Source organism: Manis javanica, chromosome 4 (assembly GCF_040802235.1).
Source record: "Manis javanica isolate MJ-LG chromosome 4, MJ_LKY, whole genome shotgun sequence".
NCBI lineage: Eukaryota > Metazoa > Chordata > Mammalia > Pholidota > Manidae > Manis > Manis javanica.
The window spans coordinates 160,096,843-160,116,824 of record NC_133159.1 but is presented as its reverse complement, the minus strand read 5'-3'; the positions used below and the strand labels follow the sequence as shown (position 1 = coordinate 160,116,824).

The window sequence follows — 19,982 nt, the reverse complement described above, 5'->3', positions numbered from 1 at the left end:
CGCCAGGTGACTCCAGCTTTAGGAGTTGGCAGTGGATTTGCCCCACACGGAGCAGGAGTTTTCAAAGGGCTTTCCTTTCTCCCTCTATTCTTCCTTGCTCTCCACTGCCTGCAGTGCTGCTGACGCTGAAGACTACTCTCACTTTAATGAATTCCTTTCTTGCAGGCACTTGTTCAACCTACTCGAGAAATCTTTTCAAATCAGAGTTGAGAACCCTCCCGGACTGGAGTCTAGCTCATAGGGAGAGACCTCCCCAGACTCAGCTGCCCGTCAACAAATTGAAAAAACAAAGAGGTAGAGGTCAGCACTAAAAATTATATCAAGAAGAAAGCTAAAAAAATAAGACACAAAACAGAATACCTCAGTCATCACAAGCTTCCTCAATTGAGACCCAAATGTCCAGATATCCCAAAACCTAAGGTGAGTAAAGCTGTCAAAATGAGAAAGCCAAGACTCAGATGACAACTGAAGAAAAACTCTACAAAACCCATGCAAAATTCAGAGGCCAAAGATACTGCTAAATTTCATCTTTTCTCATTCTTCCCACTCACAGCTCTTTCTGCCTAGGCTCTTAAATTTCCAAGTTTCATCAGATTTCTTTCACTTAGCTATTGCTCCTTCCTTTAAGCCTTCTTTCAACCAAATGCCAGCCTTTATGAAAGGGGAAAGATTACATATCAAAATTTTAAAAGGGAAGAAAAGCCCGATGATTGTACCTGCCACCTCCAGCACCTACATACCATTTAATCATTAGTGTTTGGACTTCCGTGGTTTCATAGCTCTGGGGTAGGGTGGGGCAGAGGGCCAACGTACTGTACGGGCTGGTGCATATTTCACCTACCTTAGATGGGTGTAATGAGAATTACTCCCAGCTTAACGATTTAAAGTTTATAAGACACCTTGTACCCCTCGGAGGAATGGCACCCTAAATATAAGAACAGGAACACATTGCTTCATGACAACAGTGCAGGTAGAACATAGAAGCTAATTCTAAACAGCTTCACAGCAGAGAGAATCAGCTCTTTAATAATGTGTCCCAAGCAAAGGCAGTCTAAGGAGAAACTGAAAGAAGGCAGAATATTGGATAACAGATTAAAGCATGCACATAGTTTAACAGAACCTGCCAATATAAAGATGAAAGTTTTAAATAAACATAAGTCAACTACTTGAGCAATAAAGCTAAGGAGCTCAAGAAAGATTTTTGGAAGCATATATATCTTTTTTAAAAACACACTTTTTAAAAACTGTGGTAAAATTAACAAAGTTGACCATCTTAACCATTTGTCAGTGTTCCATTCCCTAGTGCTAAGTGCATGCACATTGTTAGGCAACCAACCTCCAGGACTCTTTCATCTCACAAAACTAAAACTATATCTCCATTAAACAGCTCCCTATTTCCCTCCCCTCAGCCCTTGGCACAGAAAACCACATTCTGATTTCTGTCACTGAATCTGTCTACACCAGGTACCTTGTGTAAGTGTATTCACACCACATTTGTCTTTAAAAAACTAAAAAGCACTTTCAAACCAAAGAAACTACTAGCAGAGGCAAATGGAAATAATCTAAAATACAAAGGGACAGAAAAAGAGGAAGCAGAAAGTGAACTGAGGAGAATTCTAGATTTCAGTATTTATGAAATGACCCCAATCATTATAACAGTTCTTGGACTGGGTACAGATCCTCTTTCTGAATACCTTTTCAACAGAAAAACATGAGCAGAGAGTAAATAGGGAACTCCAGATTTCAGTGTCTGCAAAATTACTCCAGGCATAACATCAGTTATTAGAAGAGGATTCAGATCCTCTTCTCCAGCCAGCTTTAAAACAGAGTTGAAACCAACATCATTTCTTAGTTTCTTAAGATTTGATCCTAAAGATGAAAGTTGGTATCATTTTATCAGACTCAAATACAACCAGGAAGAAAAGCATTGTGTAGTTCATACCAGTCAGAATGAATTCATCTGATGTTAAAATGATCTGCCTGAAAACTTTTCCAAAATTTCTTAGACATTCTCTGCTCAAATACGTGTTTCTGTGATCTAATAATATGTACATGGAATACTTTTAAGTTTTTCTTATGAACAGTAAAAATATCTAACCTGATCTCAAAATACAAAGAAAACTTTAACACAGACTTAAACCTCAGAAATATGCTGATTGAATTAATCACAAAGGACAGTTAAGTAAATCTGAAACTAATGCTGATGCTTAATCTAATTTCAACTTTAAGAGAACAACATAAACAAAAAGTTACAAGTTTGATGGGAAACTTCCATTCTCATCATATTGAGTATTTTAATTACATTGTTAATCTGGGGATGTGCCCTGTAATTGGGAAATCATGAAGCAAATTTAATAGAATTACTCTTTCAGAAAAGAATTATCAGTCATCAAAACCTCTGAAAGATTAAAACTGCAATTCTGAAAAAAAAAATCTTTCGCTTTGCTCCACCTAATTTTTTTCTTGATACAGTAAACGCCTCAGGGCTCTGACCCAGCTTCAGAAAAAAGAGCCAGTAGAGTGGGTTTATGAAAAGAATTATCCAATTGTGGATTAGCAAAACTGTAACAGGGATTAAGAAGTGACACAGAAAAGGAACACCCTAACTTTTGGTATATAAGGGACCAAAAGGCATCCTGCAAATACACTCATCACCCTCACCTCTCCTGTTCACCTGGTCGAGTTAAACGTTTGCAGGGGCATCATGTCTTGTTCATCTCGTGTCTCCTCCTCCAGGGCTGGAGGCAGCAGCTCGGTCAGGGTGTCTGCTGGCGGAAGTGGCTTCAGCAGTGGAAGCCGATGTGGTCTGGGGGGTGGCTCTGCCCGGGGCTTCCGAGGAGGAGCCGGCAGCTGTGGCCTGAGTGGCGGATCGGGCGGTAGCTTTGGAAGCAGCCTTGGAGGGGGTTTTGGTAGCTGCTCAATAGGGGGTGGTTTTGGGGGAGCTTCAGTCTCTGGGGCTGGCTTTGGCGGGGGCTCTGGCTTTGGCGGGGGCTCTGGCTTTGGTGGGGGCTCTGGCTTCGGCGGAGGCTCTGGCTTCGGCGGGGGTTCTGTCTTTGGTGGGGGTTCTGGAATGGGTGGTGGTGCTAGTGGAGGCTTCTACAGCTATGGTGGTGGGATGGGTGGTGGGATGGGTGGTGGTGATGCGGGGATTTTCTCTGGAGGTGAAAAGCAAACCATGCAGAACCTCAATGACCGGCTGGCCAATTACCTAGACAAGGTCAGAGCCCTGGAGGAGGCCAACACTGATCTGGAGCACAAAATCAAGGAGTGGTATGAGAAATTTGGGTCTGGGTCTAGAGATGGTGGATCTGGAAGGGATTACAGCAAATACTATCCAATAATTGATGATCTCAGGAATAAGGTGAGACACTATCCATTGCTGAGTTTCCATTATTTCTGTATCTTTTGCTTTTCTTCAGATCATGTACTTTAATGAAGATTTTATGTCAAGGAATTATTTGAAAACATATTTGCTTGTTGTATACATAAAATAGGACTTGGTGTGTTTTGAATATGACAGTTCTGTATATGACATCCAGCCATATTAATTTCCTGTTTGCATCTCAAATTTGAGTATTTCTACATAAAAGCAAAATTTCTATGGATGATGGCAATGAGTCAACACTAGCTTAATCTAGGTATTTTCATGATTAATTTGGCAGGTTAACATATTTTAGTGTCTTGCTAGATTTAAATAATCTTTGTGACTGTTTTTCTTCCTAGAAAATCTGGTGTAAATATTGTATGGGAATGTAATGAAATCTAAAATGTTTAGCCACTGCTGTATGGGAAATACATTTTTAAGGACTTTTTTTGAAGTGAAATCCATTCTGAAATGGATTTCTTTCTGAAAGAGTTCAGAATAACTGATCTTCTAAAGCAGTGGAGATATGCAGGGGGCTGAGTAAAATAATGTTCCATGCCTATTCCAGTGAATGTGTAAACTGCTAGCTTTTTGCAGTAAGCAAGTTTTCAAAGCAATTCACATTTACAAGCTAATTGACGAGATATCTACTCTCACAGGTAGGCATGCAGACACAAGGTAAAAAAGCCTTCATGATTCATTCGTTATTGTCTGTTCTAGATCATGACGGCCACTGTTGAAAATGCTGGGATCCTTTTGCAGATTGACAATGCCAGACTGGCTGCTGATGACTTCAGACTGAAGTAAGAAAAATGAAGGCTTGAAAACAATGTTGTAGGAAAAATAAAATCCAATCCATTTGCTTAATTTATTCTAAACTTTAAAAACAAATCTCGTAGAGGATCAAGCCTAAATTCATAAACATCCCACGAGTGAACTTTAAGAACCATCATAACACCAACAAGAAATAAAAAGAGGCAATTTAAGAATGAAATTTTTGTTATAGAAAAAATTAGCCATCAATAGAATTAACATTAGGCTCATATTTTTCTTTACAGGGGAAAAATTCCTAAGAGAAAAGTTAGTAGCATTCCTTTGTATCAAAGAACTCTATGGAGAAAACTTATTCTTAAATATGTAAGAATGGACGTGCTCTTTGAAGTGTACTGAATTACCACTGACCCTTCCAGGTATGAGAATGAGCTTTACCTGCGGCAGAGCGTGGAGGCCGACATCAATGGCCTGCGGAAGGTCCTGGACGACCTGACCATGACTCGCTCCGACCTGGAGATGCAGATCGAGAGCCTCACGGAGGAGCTGGCCTACCTGAAGAAGAACCACGAGGAGGTGGAAACATGTTCCACATTATTAAATGACTCTGGCCTATGTGTTTCCCCCAGTCCGTCCTATAAAAATAGCACAAATGCTGAGTGGATTTCCAACTCCTGTGAACAGGAAAGAAAATAATGAGCCAATTATGTCTGAATTTGGTGGAGACTTTTCCCCTTCAGTGACCTAGTTTCAACTTCCTGTTGGCTATGCACATTTTAGGAAATCTCTGCTTTTCTGTTTTTAATCACCATGGCGTTTTTCCTTCTTGCCAGGAAATGAAGGGCATGCAAGGAAGCTCGGGAGGGGACGTGACCGTAGAAATGAATGCAGCCCCAGGAACTGACCTGACCAAGTTACTGAATGACATGAGGGCACAGTATGAGGAGCTGGCTGAGCAAAACCGCCGGGAGGCTGAGGAGCAGTTCAACAAGCAGGTAGGTGATCACCCCCGGGCATCCCAGCTCCCCACATACAAGCCTCTTCGGCCCCTTTCACACCCCACAATGACTGCATTTTATTCCTACTTAGAGCGCATCACTGCAAGCAAAGATCTCTACTGATGCCGGTGCAGCCAGTTCCGCCAAGAACGAGATAACAGAACTGAGACGTACTCTGCAAGCCTTGGAGATTGAGCTTCAGTCCCAAATGGCCATGGTCTGTGCAAACAGCTTTTCAAAATCTCCAATAGGGAGTAAAACTATTCTGCTTTCTCTTTGCCAAGATAGAACCACTTGGCACATAATAAAAGCAGTACTATGGAGGACCTTATTATGTTTGCAGCAAGCATAAACCATTCCAGCTAAAGATACCATACTCTATTTCCATAAAAGATGTAGTGCCAAAAAAAAATGCAGTGCCAACAAAAATTGAGGGACCAGTGATATAACAATATAGGCTGTGACTTGGTGAAGGTGTACTTGTAGTACTTTATACGATTTTGCATTTTTTTAAAAATCGTCCTATGACTCATTTTCATCGTGAATTTTTTATTTGTTTTTTCTCTTAGAAAAGCTCCCTGGAAGGGACCCTGGCTGACACAGAAGCTGGCTACATGTCTCAGCTGTCAGAAATCCAGATGCAGATCAGCAGCCTGGAAGAGCAAATCTGCCAGATCCGCAGTGAGATGGAATGCCAGAATTCAGAATATGAGCAACTGCTGAACATCAAGACCCGCCTAGAGAAGGAGATTGAGACCTACCGCCGCCTGCTCGATGGAGAGGGAGGGTAAATGAAAGCCATGAACGTGCTGAAATGTGTGCCTTGGTGTATTTATGCTATGAAACCTAAAGGGGGGATGGGGCTGGGTTTGTATTTATAAAGTTGCAATGACACCGTCCAGTCAAAAGACATTTCCTTTCATCATGGAGAGCTCTCTGCACACAGGGTTTCTCCTGCCTTTGTAAGCTGCAGAGGGAAACAATTCTTTTTTTCTCCAGTGGTTCTGGTTTTGGAGGAGGTGATTCAAGAAACTCAGGATCCAGAAACACAGGATCCAGAAACACAGGCTCCAGGGATCTGTCAACTGGTGACTCAAGGTCTGGAAGTTATTCTGGCCAAGGAAGAGGTAGACATTTAAGGGTCATGATAATTGTATGATTTAAAAGTAAAGGTATGCTTTGCTTGTCATATAAAAAATGTATTTACATATTCTTATGCAGAGAGAACATACTTAATACTCAGTGAATGCACCTGAATTTATTTTGATCTGTGTGCTGGGATAGTTTTCAAACTGATACTGTGATTCTCTGATTTTCAGATCCAAGCAAGACAAGAGTGACCAAGACCATCGTAGAGGAGATGGTGGATGGCAAAGTTGTCTCATCTCAAGTTAGCAACATTTCTGAAGTGAAAGTTAAATAGGCAATTTCCAGCTCAGCGTGTGTCTTTCAGAGAAAAATACTAAAGGACACGAATGAAGAAATTGCTTCAGTCTAGCCATCTTTCTGAATAACTTCAAGGAAGAGTTTCCATCCAGAAATAGATGACTAATCAATTTTCCTGCATCCTCTTCTTTTCTTATTAGAATGCTCTGGAAAAGTTGAAATGACAACTTTGCTCTAATTGTTTCTGTGCTTCAATAAACTTACTTTTGCAAGTTAACTATTTTATTCCTATAATCTTTTTTTAAAAACTCAATATTTTACCCAGAAATGACACTGCCAATTATGATCCAGCTGTATCATGTCACTGATATTAATTCATTATTTATATAGTACCTTCTACATAAGAATCAATATTATAGCCATTTTGTATGTGGATATTTTTAATAACATCCCCTTAGATATCAGTGATAGCTGAAGTTAGATGTGAGTGTTCCTAAAACTAGAGCCAACAACTTAGCCCACAAGGAAAGATGAGATTATTTGAATAATCTATCTGTAATTAATTCATGCTTAGTTTCTTTATGTCCATCACTAAATTGGGTATTTCATAAGACAGAAATAGTCAGATGTACCTCCTACTTCAAGAAGCTTACATTTTAAATGGAAAGGAAAACTAAAATAGCAAACAATGAAGGGTGTTAATAGTGACGGGTTTGATTCCACATTGTTTGCCAGGAGTGCCACAAACATTGCAAGTTTGCAGGACATTTAGGAGACTGGTCAAAATAAAAGTATTGGCAAGTAAGGTGGGATACATGATATGGTGCCGGATTTCTGAAACACCTTGAAAGCCCCCAAAAGAAGAGATGTTCAGATAGTTTTCCACCTCCTAGGCACATTGAATAAAGCAAAGATGAACCTATAAGCACCCTGGGACTTCCGCTAAAGTAGCTGGCCACAGAATAAAGTTAATAGCTAAGCATGAAATCACTGCTCAAAGAAAAAGAACAACATTGTCTAAGTCAAACATACGTTTCCCATTAAACCATAACAGTAAATTAAAGGTGGATGTCTTTCCTCTACTGAAAAGTTTAGAAATAAAAAGCAGCTGATCCAGCCTGGATTAATGGTGGAAGGACAGAAATGGAAAACCTTTGTGTGCCGTTTCAGTCCCTTGGGACATGACAACCACATCCGGGAGGCCTCTCTCTGGGAGTCTGTGATGTTCAGATCTTCTAGTCCTTGTCACCTGGGACCTACATTTATGGCTAGTATTGTCCTCTGCAAATCATCTGAGGTGAGAACCCTCATTCCTTGGCCTGTGTTAAGCTGCTGCATTGGTACTAAATGATCGTTTATAGATACAGCACAGGCCAGTATGTACTGAGCTGCAGGAGCATGTGTCATGAACACCTCAATTTTTAAAAACTGAAACTCTTGGACCATTTTGGGTCATGAAATTTATATAAAGTGCTGAATAAAATGTCAAGGATAGGGTGCTCACACAGCATCACCTGCCCTAAAATTATTTTAAAACCGCACAACAAGCATATTTTTATTTTGAAACTCTAAAGTCAGTTCTCCCATCAACTTTTAAATGAAAGGAATGCACTTCTTTCATAAGAGAGTAGACTTACTCAGAAGAAGAGCCAGTGCCTACTTGCGTATGGATTTTGATCTGTTGACTTTTGATCCAGAGACTCATAGGGCTGTTCTTGTCTTTCAGACCTCAAGGGACAATGGACAAGAATGGTGAGGATGCTGGAAGTGGCATCCATCCTCACAGAGATTAGAAACAAGAAACAAGGTGTTTAGAAAGTAGGTAGAGAAGAGAAAGCAGCCAAAGGATTTTAGACTCTGGAAAGTAGCCTAAACTTGCTCAGTGACATCATGGAATTAGACAGTGTTCCAAAGACCTACAACAGAAGACAGAGATGAATATAAATCACCCAGAATTAGCCCAAGTAATATTTTCCAAATAACCTCGTCAAGCTACAAAATACGGTAAGTAATAAATCACTGTCAAAAAAAATGGCTCAGAAATGACACTTGAGAAACAAGAATTATTGGCCAAACCCTTTTAAAAACAATTTATTCCTTCATGATATAATAATGTCAATATGAAATAATAATATAGGAAGAAGCAAACATTGAGATAATACTTCAACCACTTTCTTTGAAATGTTAGCACATAAAGGACAAGCCCAGAATGTACCACAGATCTTCACGTGTACGATGCATGGATTCCTGGAGATGGAGAGCGGTGACGTGTTCATTTTACTGACCGAACCACAAGGAACATGAAAGCACATGGGAGCTCTTTGCAAAACTGGAACAGGGTGTGCATCACACGGCTTCAGCTTGCTTCTTAACACCACCATTGAGTTGGGTAGTGTTCAAAAGATCCAGAAAGTAGCAAAAAAAATTACAGGTACAAAAGTCATAAGGCCATAGCTATCTTTTAAGAGGAGAAAGAAAAGATTACCAGAAAGTATTGTTATAATATCCTACAAAAGTTCATCTATGAAATACAATAGAAAAATTTACACTGACTTCCACATTAAATTTGCCAAGAAATCATTCACAACTTTGAGGAAAATTTCATTATCTTCCTCAAAAATGGATGCATGAAGGGGAGTCTCATATACTTCTGGTGGAACTGCAAATTGGTGCAGCCACTATGGAAAGCAGTATGAAGTTTCTCAAAAAACTTAAAGTAGAAATATTATACAACCCAGCAATTCCACTTCTGGGAATTTACTCAAAGAAAAAGAAATCATTAATTCAAAAAGATATAGGCACCCCTATATTTACTGCAGCATTATTTACAATAGCCAAGCTGCTATAGAAGCAAACAAAATGCCCATCAATAGATGAATGGATAGAGAAGAGGTGGTACATGATGGAATATTATTTAGCCATAAAAAAAGAAAGAGACCCTGCCATCTGTGACAACATGGATGGATCTAGAGGATATTATGCTAAGTGAAATAAGCCAGGCGGAGAAAGACAAATACCAAATGATTTCACTTATTTGTGGAATCTAAAAACAAAGCAAAACAGAAGGAACGAAACAGCAGTAGACTCACAGGCACTGTGAAGCAGCTGGTGGTTACTGTGGGGGAGAAGTACTGTCTTCCAACCTACCCAAGGCAAAACTTGTCCAGCTTCTGGAAACTGCTTCCTGCAACAGCCAAAGATAATATGTTACAATAAACATGGGCTATCCTAAGAAATTAAGAAAACAAGGCCACATCTTTGGTAAGCTAATAAACAGTCATCACAACCATGGGCAGAGGAATCATCTCAGTGACTGACCATTTCTCATAACTTTACAACAACTAAGACCTGTTAGGTCCCTTAATAGCCTTAGACCCAGAGACATGATATGCACACGTGTTTGTTGCAATGTTTTCTCAAAAAGCAAAAGCATGGCAACAGCCTGAATGTCCATCAGTAAAGAAATGACTGAATAAACTATGTGCATCCAGATAATGGAATGTGATGTAGCCATTTAAAAAGCATGAAATTCCTGGGTATATACTGTAGGTACTTTTTATAATACATTGAAGGTACTTTTTAATTGACAAACAAAATGCTAAGTCAATGCATATAATAGATTTATGTAAACAAAAAGATTAAAGGGAGAGAGGAGAAACCCTTATATGTGTGTATATGTTTGTATGAACATAGAAAAACGTGCCCACACCAGAAGGTTAGCAGTGATTCCTTGGTGGGGTCTGGGGAGGAACTGGTGGGCAAGGGAAAAAGAATGTGTGTTTCCTCAGATGTTTGTAAATGCATTTTAAGAAGTCTGGGCAGATACACTAACTGTTGATGGGAGTTCCCTGCTGGCACGGATTTAGAAGACCAAAACTCGAGAATGATGGGCTTCTAAGGATATTTTGCCTATTTTTTAGAAAATCTCATTTTACCCTATGCTCTTATAATTAAAAAAAGAAATATTTTTCTAATTAAAAAAAGAATGTGTGTTTCCTCCTAATGTATTTGTTAATTGCTTGACTTGGTCTCTGGCATAGGTATTGCTTTGTATTTAAAAATAACTTAGAAAAAATGTATCTGCATGTGGTTCCACTTGTGATGTAAAAACATTACAATTAATTAACAAGTCTATAATTAGCCTAAATCAACATTTTTATAAGTGATGTCAAGCATAATAATTTTTTGAGCCAAGTGAAAAAAGGAAGGAGAGATGAGTTAGGAGAAAGGAATTTACGTTTCACAAGCATTTATTATATACGTAAATACCTTGTACCTGTATGCTTTATTGCACCTAATCCTCAAACCCTATGACGCAGATATTATTGTTCCTGTACTACAGATGAAGGAAATGAAGCTTGGAGAGGTCAAATCATTTACTCAGTCACAAAACAACTAAGAGGAAGAATTACAAGTTGAAGCCTTTTTCCTAGTCCCCAAAACTGTGTTCTTTCCACCTTACCGACATAAATGAAGTTCTATTGTTTCATATATTAAACTCACAAGTAGCCTCATTCTGTAAAAGGAGCCCTGCAAAGTACTGTGTATATCTCCATTTTTCCAAAACTGCTTCTCCCCCTACCTAAACAAGCAGGCTTTGAAAATTTCCAGAACAATTCTCCATCTACACAGAAAGCTGTTGACATTGGGGACAAGAGCTATGTCCAGGCAGTCACTCAGTGTGGCATCTTCAATCTCGCAGTGGCAGCAAAAGTGAGGGGTGAGACAGGCAAGGCAAATCTTTCATTGAAAACTAGATTTTTAGGCACAGAAAGCATGTACAATATGCAGCCTAAGCAAGAGCCAGTCTAAAATTTTCATAAGATGGTGAGACCTTCTGCAAAGGAATCTGTAAACACTGATGAACATGTTTTGGGAAATGTAATCATAATTTCCAAACATCCTCTCTTATCCTTGAAAAGTCTCTAATGGTGCAATTCATAACTGAGATTATTAATGTCTGCAATTTACTTACCTTGTGGAGAGAGCTTTTCATAACATCACAAACTGTCCATTGATTCTAACACCCTAGTCTTCAAAAACACACTGCTTTTAGTTTTCTCATTGCTTGCAACTATCTACAAAATAAATTACTTCAAATGATTTTTTTATTAGTTTTCGTAAGACCAAGAAGTCAGATTTTAAATCTCCCTGATGGCTTTTATGCAAACAAGGGCTTTGTTGCACCATTTCAAGATGAGGTAATTTTGCTTTCCCCACTGGGTGTTTCACACCCAGACGTTTCCATGGAGATCCAAAACTACTGCTGGTGATTTCTGTCACTACTACAGCAACATAAAAATCACAGAATTTTGAAGAGTTAGATTGTGACTTTTATTCCAACCTCCTGTCCAGAACAGACATTCTTCTTGAAAGATTATTGTAAGACCTCCAATCTCTGGTTGAAGGTGCCCAGAGCTTGCAAAGTTCATGACATGGTGAAGCAGCTCATTTGGTTTAAGAACAGGTATAGTTTCAGAAATGTTTTCCTTAAATTGAACCAGATCTGTCTCCCTGAGTAACTTCCAGCAACTTGATACTTTTTCAGGTCTTGGGACTATTTTTAAATAGCCATGTGTCTTCTCTTTTCTAAACACAAATCCCCATTTCTTTAGCCATGCCCCATCTGACATTGCTCCCATGCCCTTCCTAGTCCTTTGGAAATAGTGGACATATTTGTAATTGACTAGTTCTTCTAAAATACAGCGCCTAAAATTAAACACAAGGATCAAGAGCAGCGGGAGGATGGCCCCTGGCTTTGAAAATCTTTTAATGTAGTCTAACTTCAGCAGCTACAGCATATTCATGACCCTGTTGAGCTGGGACCGCAGAGAAACTTTAACCTTGGCCTATGTTTTGTTCTCTTTTGTTTTTTAACCCTTAGAACTTTTTTAAACTTCCTCTACTTGTATTATAAAACCTTACTTATTTTGGGGTTATCATTTCAGCCTGAAAGTTTTTTAAATATTTTTTCAGTTCTCTCATTCCACATATTAAATACATTTTGGGTCATTTAGGAAAAAAGCAACAAGAACCTCAAATGCAAGTAGTATCAAAACAATATCCCCCACTTGCTGATAACAACCACGTTTCCTAAATTCAAAAATATTTGAATATTTTATTGTGTTAAACTGTTTCAGTTTTAACAGAATTTTAAAGAAACATTTATTTGATGAATAGGGTGTTTGAAGACATAGGAACAGGCTCAGACTCCCCCTAATAAGATGAAGCCAAGGCCGTGCAGGGAAAGAACACCAAGCAGAACCAAGTTATTTACCAAAAAGTATTATCTTCCTAGTTGGACAGCTTTTATTAAAGACAGATGATTGATTGGTAGACAGGCAGACAGATAGATGACAGACAGATCCTCCATCAGCCTGTGGCTTTACTTCATTCTCTGACAACACATATGAAGAAAAAAAAATGTTTTGTCATATGGAAATCATGGCAGGAGGGGGCTTCCCCATGAAAATGAGGAATTCGGGTTGGGGAAGTACATATGTCATGGTTATTATGCACAAGTTTAGGATTTCTCTACAATTCAGCATCTGCATGTGCTGATTTAACTACAAAAGGAACAAGGAGCAGCCACTGCAGAGGTTTAAGAGAATCTGGAGGAACTTACAAGTTTGCTGTTTAATGCTAAATCAAAACATTATGTTGTATCAGTTCCTCCCTTTCTCTTTATCTTTCTTGGTGGTCCTACACTTTCATAAAGTAAGAGTATAAAGTTAGATATCTTTAGTCACTTCAAAAGTCCAAGGCAGGCTTTGGAAGTTTGTTAAGCAAAATTTTATTTTCTTACAATTGACAAAATTCAAGAAAAAAATAACAGATTAATGTTTAAATGAATTTGACCTTTTTTCTCTTCCTGTGTTTTATTCTTGTTTATTGTACAAGACACATAAGCTAAGGATCTGCTGCTTTCTACTCACTAGGAATCCCCAAAAATTGATTTCAAATAGCTTCACCTGAAAAAAATGGCATATTTATCACAAAATTCCAAAAGAAAATAAATTGTTATAAACACAGTTATCAAAATGCATGAGGGCAGAAATTTCATAAGGGAAAACACAAATTTAACTAAGCTGATATTATGTAAATATTATCTGCTTCACTTCTCCAGTGTGAAATAATAGATATCTAAAGGCATTTTCTGTGACTTATATAAAAAAGATACTCTATGGCGTTTAACAACCAATTAACAAAACGATAATTTAGTATTACAGAGGTCATTAAAAATCCTTAAGGCAATTATATTGGAGATGAAATACCCACCTTCTTGGCTATCAAAGGAGGTACTGATTGGTAACTCCTTTAACACCCTCCTGGAGGCACTGGCCTTCCCTCATGTCACACTTTGCCCCAAAATCAAGTCTACAGCATTTAGGTTCTGATCATGGAAAAGGAAGAATTATAGGGGGGAAATGCAGCTTAAGTGGTTCCTCAGATGGACTTGCTTTACACTAAGTTTGAAGGTGCCAACTTGGGAGAAGGTGACAGCAGATTGCTCTCTGATAACGAGAAGGATACAATGGGAAGCCTGAATGACCGTCTCACAGCTTACCTGGACTGGACGAGGTGGGGCCCTGGAGCAGGCAAACAGTACTTGAACATAAATCAAAGCGCGGTGTAAGAAATGTGGACCTAGGTCCAATGGTCCAAAAGAAAAACAAGATTATGAAAAGTACTACCAAATAGTTGAGGAACTTAAAAACAAGGTAAGAAATTTTGCTACTGCTGAACAAAAGAACTACACTAAAAATGACAAAATACTAGAAGATTGGGAACATCTTACATTTATACCTGCACTTTTCTCATTTTAATCAGATTAAGGAATTTAGCAAGCAACGGAATGTACCTTTTAGCTATGTTAAAATATTTTTTCTAACTTGCTTACTTTTATATAGTTCATTTTATGGAAATTCCAGAATGGTTTCTAAAATATTTAAACAAAATAAACTCAGTAAATTGTCTGCAGTTTTTTTTATTCTCAAAAGGAGATAAGTGCTATAAGGAAATACTTAAGACAATTATTTCATGTATTTGTCACTAAAAAACCATGTACGTATAAAATTTCTTTGAAGACTCTGAAATCGGTGTGCTAAATACTGGTGTACAGAAGTTTGGCATATGAGTGTAACAAACGACTTCTTTGTGCCCTGCCTTTCCAGGTATCAGGTGCAGCCATTAGCAACACCAGCTTCGCGCTACAGATTGACAATGTCAAAGCAGCAGCTGAAAACTTCAGATAAAAGATACGGCCACCTTCAACAGCTCAATGACAAACATAAGCTATGGAGAGAAACACTCTGTGAAGGCAAGCTTATTTTTATACTGGAATCCCAAGTTATAAAAAGAGTACTTTCCTTTTTAGAAATAAATCCTAAAAACGGAAAGGTATTTTAGCTGAATACACTACAGAAGGCCATGTTTTATAAGAATGTTATGTGATTCTGTGTTCAAGTAATCACCACCTCATTTATATGAAGAACTTTTTTGTATTACATATGTTAAGTGAGGCTCCTAAAAAATACCAATATATTTCTCTGAAGATTCATTATTTAACTCCTTATTTTGTGTTTGTGTACAAAGCCTTCAACAAGTGAGAAGGAAATAAAGAGTGGCACCTATGTCAGAAGAAAAATACTTGGAGGGTTCCTTCCCAAAGCTCTTAGCATTTTATATGCAATGTCATGGTACCCCCAAAACAATGTGAAATGTTAATAGCAAATAATACTTACAGCAAATACTGAACTGAAGCTTGGCTTTTCTGGAGCATGGTAAAAAAGATTGCTTAGCGTAGAGCATAGGGAAGCTTTTCTTGAACTCATAATGCATTAGCAAATTGCTATGTTTTTCATTAACCTGGTAGACCTGAGCCTGTCCCAGGCTGTCTCTAAACTCAGCATGTAACCTTAGATAAGTCAGCTCTTCAGAGTGTCCATCTGTAGACCTCATTTTTATCTGTAAAACAAGGGAGCTGGTGATTCCTAAAGTACCTTTCAGTTCTCAAATCTACGACTCTGTGCAACCAAATTTTTTAAACAATTAGAAAAATATCAAGGTGGCAAAATGAATGTTATATTAAATGAAAATGAGATCAGATTTACCCTAATTCAAAGAGTTTGCTAAAACTTTTGTAATTCAAATATCCAGTGTCAGGTTCTAAGGTAGGGCATGTCAACCTTTGACTGGATAATTCTTTGAGGAGGCAGTGGCTGTCCTGTGGATTGCAGCACCATCTATGGTCTTTACCCACTAGATGCCAGTAGCAGCCCTCCACCACCAGTGGTGACAACCAAGATGTCTCCAAACATTGCCAAATGCCCGAGAGGAGGGGCAGAATAGCTCCTGCTGAGAATCACTGCTCTTCCAATAAACATGGCATTTTCCTACTCCACAAAAACACATACTCACCATAGAACGAGATACTCAGCTTGGTATGAAAAATGCAGGGTGAGGTACCCTCTTTCCCTCAAATCTCAAAACCTCACCCCCTTAGAACATGGTATCCAAAACACATGATGGAAAAGGCTATCTCTGTTTTACTTGAAGGAGAAAGGGTGAACAGAGAAGAGAGGAACCGTCTGTGCTTGTATCTTCTTTCTGGCAACACGCATAGGAACACTCTCTGATATTTACCTGCCTAAATAACTCCATTTCATCTTTTCTCTTGCACAAATGTTAAACTTCTCTACACCCTCATAAAACATGCCTGGAAGCCAAGCTGACAATGTCAGAGGCCAGCTTCCGGGCTCAGCTCTCACATATCCAGGGACTGATGAGCACCCTGGAGACCCAGCTCCTCCACGTCCTTCAGGAAATGCAGAGCCATAGCACAGACCATCGGCAGCTCCTGGGCATCAAGACACACCTGGAGAAAGAAACTAAGACGTCCCACCACTTGCTCTAGGAGCAGGGTTGATATTTGAGGAGCTCTGAGCTAGGTGAAGAAGGGAAGCAAGTGGGCTAGGGGCAGGCCTAGGGATGGAATTCTTAACTAAAAGCAGCAGTGTTACACCACTAGGCCTGTCCTAGAAGGACAATTTTCAATACCCTCCTCCTTCCCAGCTCTCTGAAGGCAATGACCGAGGCCTTGACTTATGAACCCAGCCCCTAGTCCCACTCATTACCATCCTGCTCAGGGCACCTCACAAATGCTTGCCCAAATGAACTGAAATTTAGGGCAGCCCTGTATCTTCCTTCCTAACTCAGAAAACAAGCTCACTATATTCAATATATCACATGCTTAGAGGTGGTGCAGTTCAAAAACAGAACAAATTATAAACATAAACTAAAATTCAATGATTCCAACTTAGAGTTCTAAACAGTCCTAGACATTACAATTTCTATGAATACCTAAAAGAAGAATACAGATGTTCTGTTCTTCTTTTCAGTCATGAATTTGAAACTGGTTCACACAGAGGAAATAAAATCAAGGATAAGAAAAAAATATTTCTGTTACTCTATTTCATTTTCTTTGGAGGAACAGTATATTTCAGGTCCAAAAGAGTTAGTTTTTTTATATGAATTTATCATTTGTATTAAGCAGTTAAAGTCATCAAACCAAGGCTCTGATGGTGGAATGGTTTCACTGAGACATTTGTCAAAGTAGTACTGTAGCCTATTTGAAATGTACACCTACATAAATAATAATAAATATCTTAGAAGCTTTTACTACATCACATTTAAATGGTTTCCTTCCACTATTGTTCAGCTGAAAGAGTGGGGAGACATTTTCTTGTAAATTTACTTTGAAAGATCACAGGAAATAAAGAAGAAAAGGAGTGAGACTAATAAATAAAGATGCCTAACTGAAAACAAAAAGGTGATGAAACACGGTTTAAGCTTGTAGTTTAAGATTGTTTTTCAAACTGCAGGCTATGACCTATTCGATCTTTAAAAGTATTAGGTCACAATCAATGTGCTCATCATCTCAAAGCCCATAATGGGGCAGAATGAGCCAGAATCAGACACTAATCTTTTCCAGTTCCAAACTTCCAAGCGATAATTTCATTCCCATTTTTCATCCTCCCAACAGCCATATGAGGTGGGTACAAATATTATCCCCAATTTGTAAGGAAAGTATAATTTTCCCCGTGAGTAAGTAGAAGAGTTGGAATTCAAACCCAGGTGGTTTAGCTTCAGATGCAGTGTTCTTAAGCATTTGCTATGCGAGTTTTTACTTTTCACTGTTTCATTGGAATATAATATGTATACTGAAACTGTATTTTACCATAAATGAAAAAACTCAATGGATTTTCAAAAATTGAACACACCTGTAAACTAAACTCCAGCTCAAGAAACAGAACATCAGCAACCCCACAGCCTCCCTAAGGCTCACATCCAGTCAGGAACACCTCTAAGGTTAACAGCTCTCCTAAGGGCTACACCATAAATACAGTTCTCGTTATTTCTTAACTGTATGCAAAAGGAATCATATATCAAGTTCTCTTTTGTGTCTGGCTCCTTTTTCCCCCAACAAGATGTTTGTGAGATTCATCCATGCTTTTGGTGTGGTTATAGATCACGTTCTGCCTTTAACAAACACATAGGTAGGTGTTAGAAGTTCAAAGATTTGGCCCATCTCTGGATGAACTGACAGTCTAGGAAGAGGAAAAACATAAGTAAACATATAAATAGCAAAGTATGAACCATAATTCTGATTGGGCTTTATCAAAATCATTCCAAATCAGTGAAGGTTTAAAAAGTGAAGAATGAAATCAAAGAGATTTATATGCTTAATCAGTAGGCAGATAAGTTAATAAGTACCCAATAGGAGAGCTGTCTTACTTTTGATTAAGTGAAATGTTCTATCAATTTACTTCATTTCCATCAAGATAAAACTGACATTTCATTTTCTTTTCATTGAACCAAAAAAAATTATTCCAGTTCACAACGACTGTTGAAGAACTTGTTGATGGCATTATTGTCTCACCACAAATAAAAGATGATCCCCAAAGACCAACTTAAGGAGCATCACACCAATCAGCCCATAAAAACTAAGACAAATGGAGAACCGTTTAATCTTGGTCTTATACATAGTATAAGTCATACAATGTTTAGAGGGTGAAACTGAAAAAGATAGGAAGACCAGGGGACATATTTAAACAATATAGATTTTTTTAATTGAAGTACCCTTGATACATAATCTTATGTTGGTTTCAAATATACCACACAGTTGTTCAACAGTTACCCATATTATTAGATCCTCACCCCCTCTCGTGCAGTTATTATCTATCAATGCAGAAAGATGTTACAGAATCATTGACTATATTCTCCATGCTGTACTACCATCCCCGTGACCAATTTGTATGGTGATTACAAATTATTGTGCCCCTTGATACCCCTCACCCTTGCCCCTCTCCACCCAACCCTACCCTTGGTAACCACTAGTCACTTCTCAGTGTCTATGAGTCTACTGCTGTTTTTAAACAATACTGATCTTTTAACAGTGGGAAAAATAAACATCATCAAGCTATTTGGGGAGTTTTTTGTTAATAAGCAATAAAATCATATGGGCAGATCCATCTGTATTTTGGAGTTTTTTAATCATTGTGAATTACCAAAAATGAATACAATTCTAATTCAAGAGGTTTAATTTTGAGGTTTTCACTTCTGGCCTGAAGCAATCAATTTGAGCCAAATGCTTGGCTAAACACTAGACAGTAAGCAATAACAGATAAGTTCTTCCTTCTAGAAGTGCAATCTAGCTAGAGATGTGAGAAATACTCATGAAATAGTTCAATGGAATCAGAATATCACATAGCACCAAAATTCTTTGTACAGATGATAAGTGCCAAAAGAATTCACAGCTGAGAGTTGAGTGTGGACCAGAGGCCAGGGAAAAATTCTTGAAGCTCTAAATGAAAGCTACAGTATTATAACATTTCATACTCATCAGTGAGCAAAAATTAAAAAGACAATAACAAGTTTTGAGAAAGATGTGAAGCAAGTGAAACTCACATCTATTACTAACAGTTGGCAATATCTACTACAGTTGAAGATACACTAAGAACCAGAAATTCCTCTCATTCATTCATTCATTTGATAAATATTGAGCTCCTGCTGTATGCTGTGCACTGTTCTAAGCACAAGGCTCCAATCTAAACTATGCTATCGCTGCACCCTAGCAAAACACATGCACATGTGCACCAGGAATCATGTTTAAAAATATTCATAGAAGCACTGATAATAATGGCAAAAAAATTTTAATATCTCATGTGTATCAGCAGTATAATAGATAAGAAAATCGTGAATTTCTTCATAAGAACAGAATTCAATACACCATTGAAATGAATCTCAAGAACACATTTTAAAACGCAAGTTGCAGAAGAATAGATACAATTTCATTCCATTTATATAAAGCACAAAAACATATATCACTATGAAACAATGTATAAGTTAGTGATACAAACAAATGAGGTTAAACTAAAAAGAACACAAGTGAAATATACACA

General features: G+C 38.2%; 1 protein-coding gene across 2 annotated transcripts; it reads left to right on the top strand.

Moving 5' to 3' along the window:
• The first annotated feature begins 2,633 nt into the window (after positions 1-2,633).
• On the top strand, positions 2,634-6,796 carry KRT24 (keratin 24). 2 transcript variants are annotated; one of them, XM_037022642.2, is made up of 8 exons: positions 2,634-3,361; positions 4,085-4,167; positions 4,555-4,711; positions 4,969-5,130; positions 5,225-5,350; positions 5,703-5,920; positions 6,133-6,231; positions 6,453-6,796. In XM_037022642.2, the coding sequence occupies exons 1-8, from the start codon at positions 2,705-2,707 to the stop codon at positions 6,526-6,528; spliced, it is 1,578 nt and encodes a 525-aa protein (XP_036878537.2). In that variant the 5' UTR covers positions 2,634-2,704; the 3' UTR covers positions 6,529-6,796. The 2 variants fall into 2 exon arrangements, with proteins under 2 accessions (XP_036878537.2, XP_017534678.2); XM_017679189.3 differs by having other exon boundaries at positions 6,133-6,260.
• Positions 6,797-19,982: the final 13,186 nt, after the last annotated feature.

Bases quoted from the DNA above. Each gene is read 5' to 3' on its own strand.
- KRT24 (XM_017679189.3), top strand. From the start codon at position 2,705: ATGTCTTGTTCATCTCGTGTCTCCTCCTCCAGGGCTGGAGGCAGCAGC. The intron at 3,362-4,084 runs GTGAGACACTAT...TGTCTGTTCTAG, and splicing joins TTGATGATCTCAGGAATAAG to ATCATGACGGCCACTGTTGA. The intron at 4,712-4,968 runs GTGGAAACATGT...CCTTCTTGCCAG, and splicing joins TGAAGAAGAACCACGAGGAG to GAAATGAAGGGCATGCAAGG.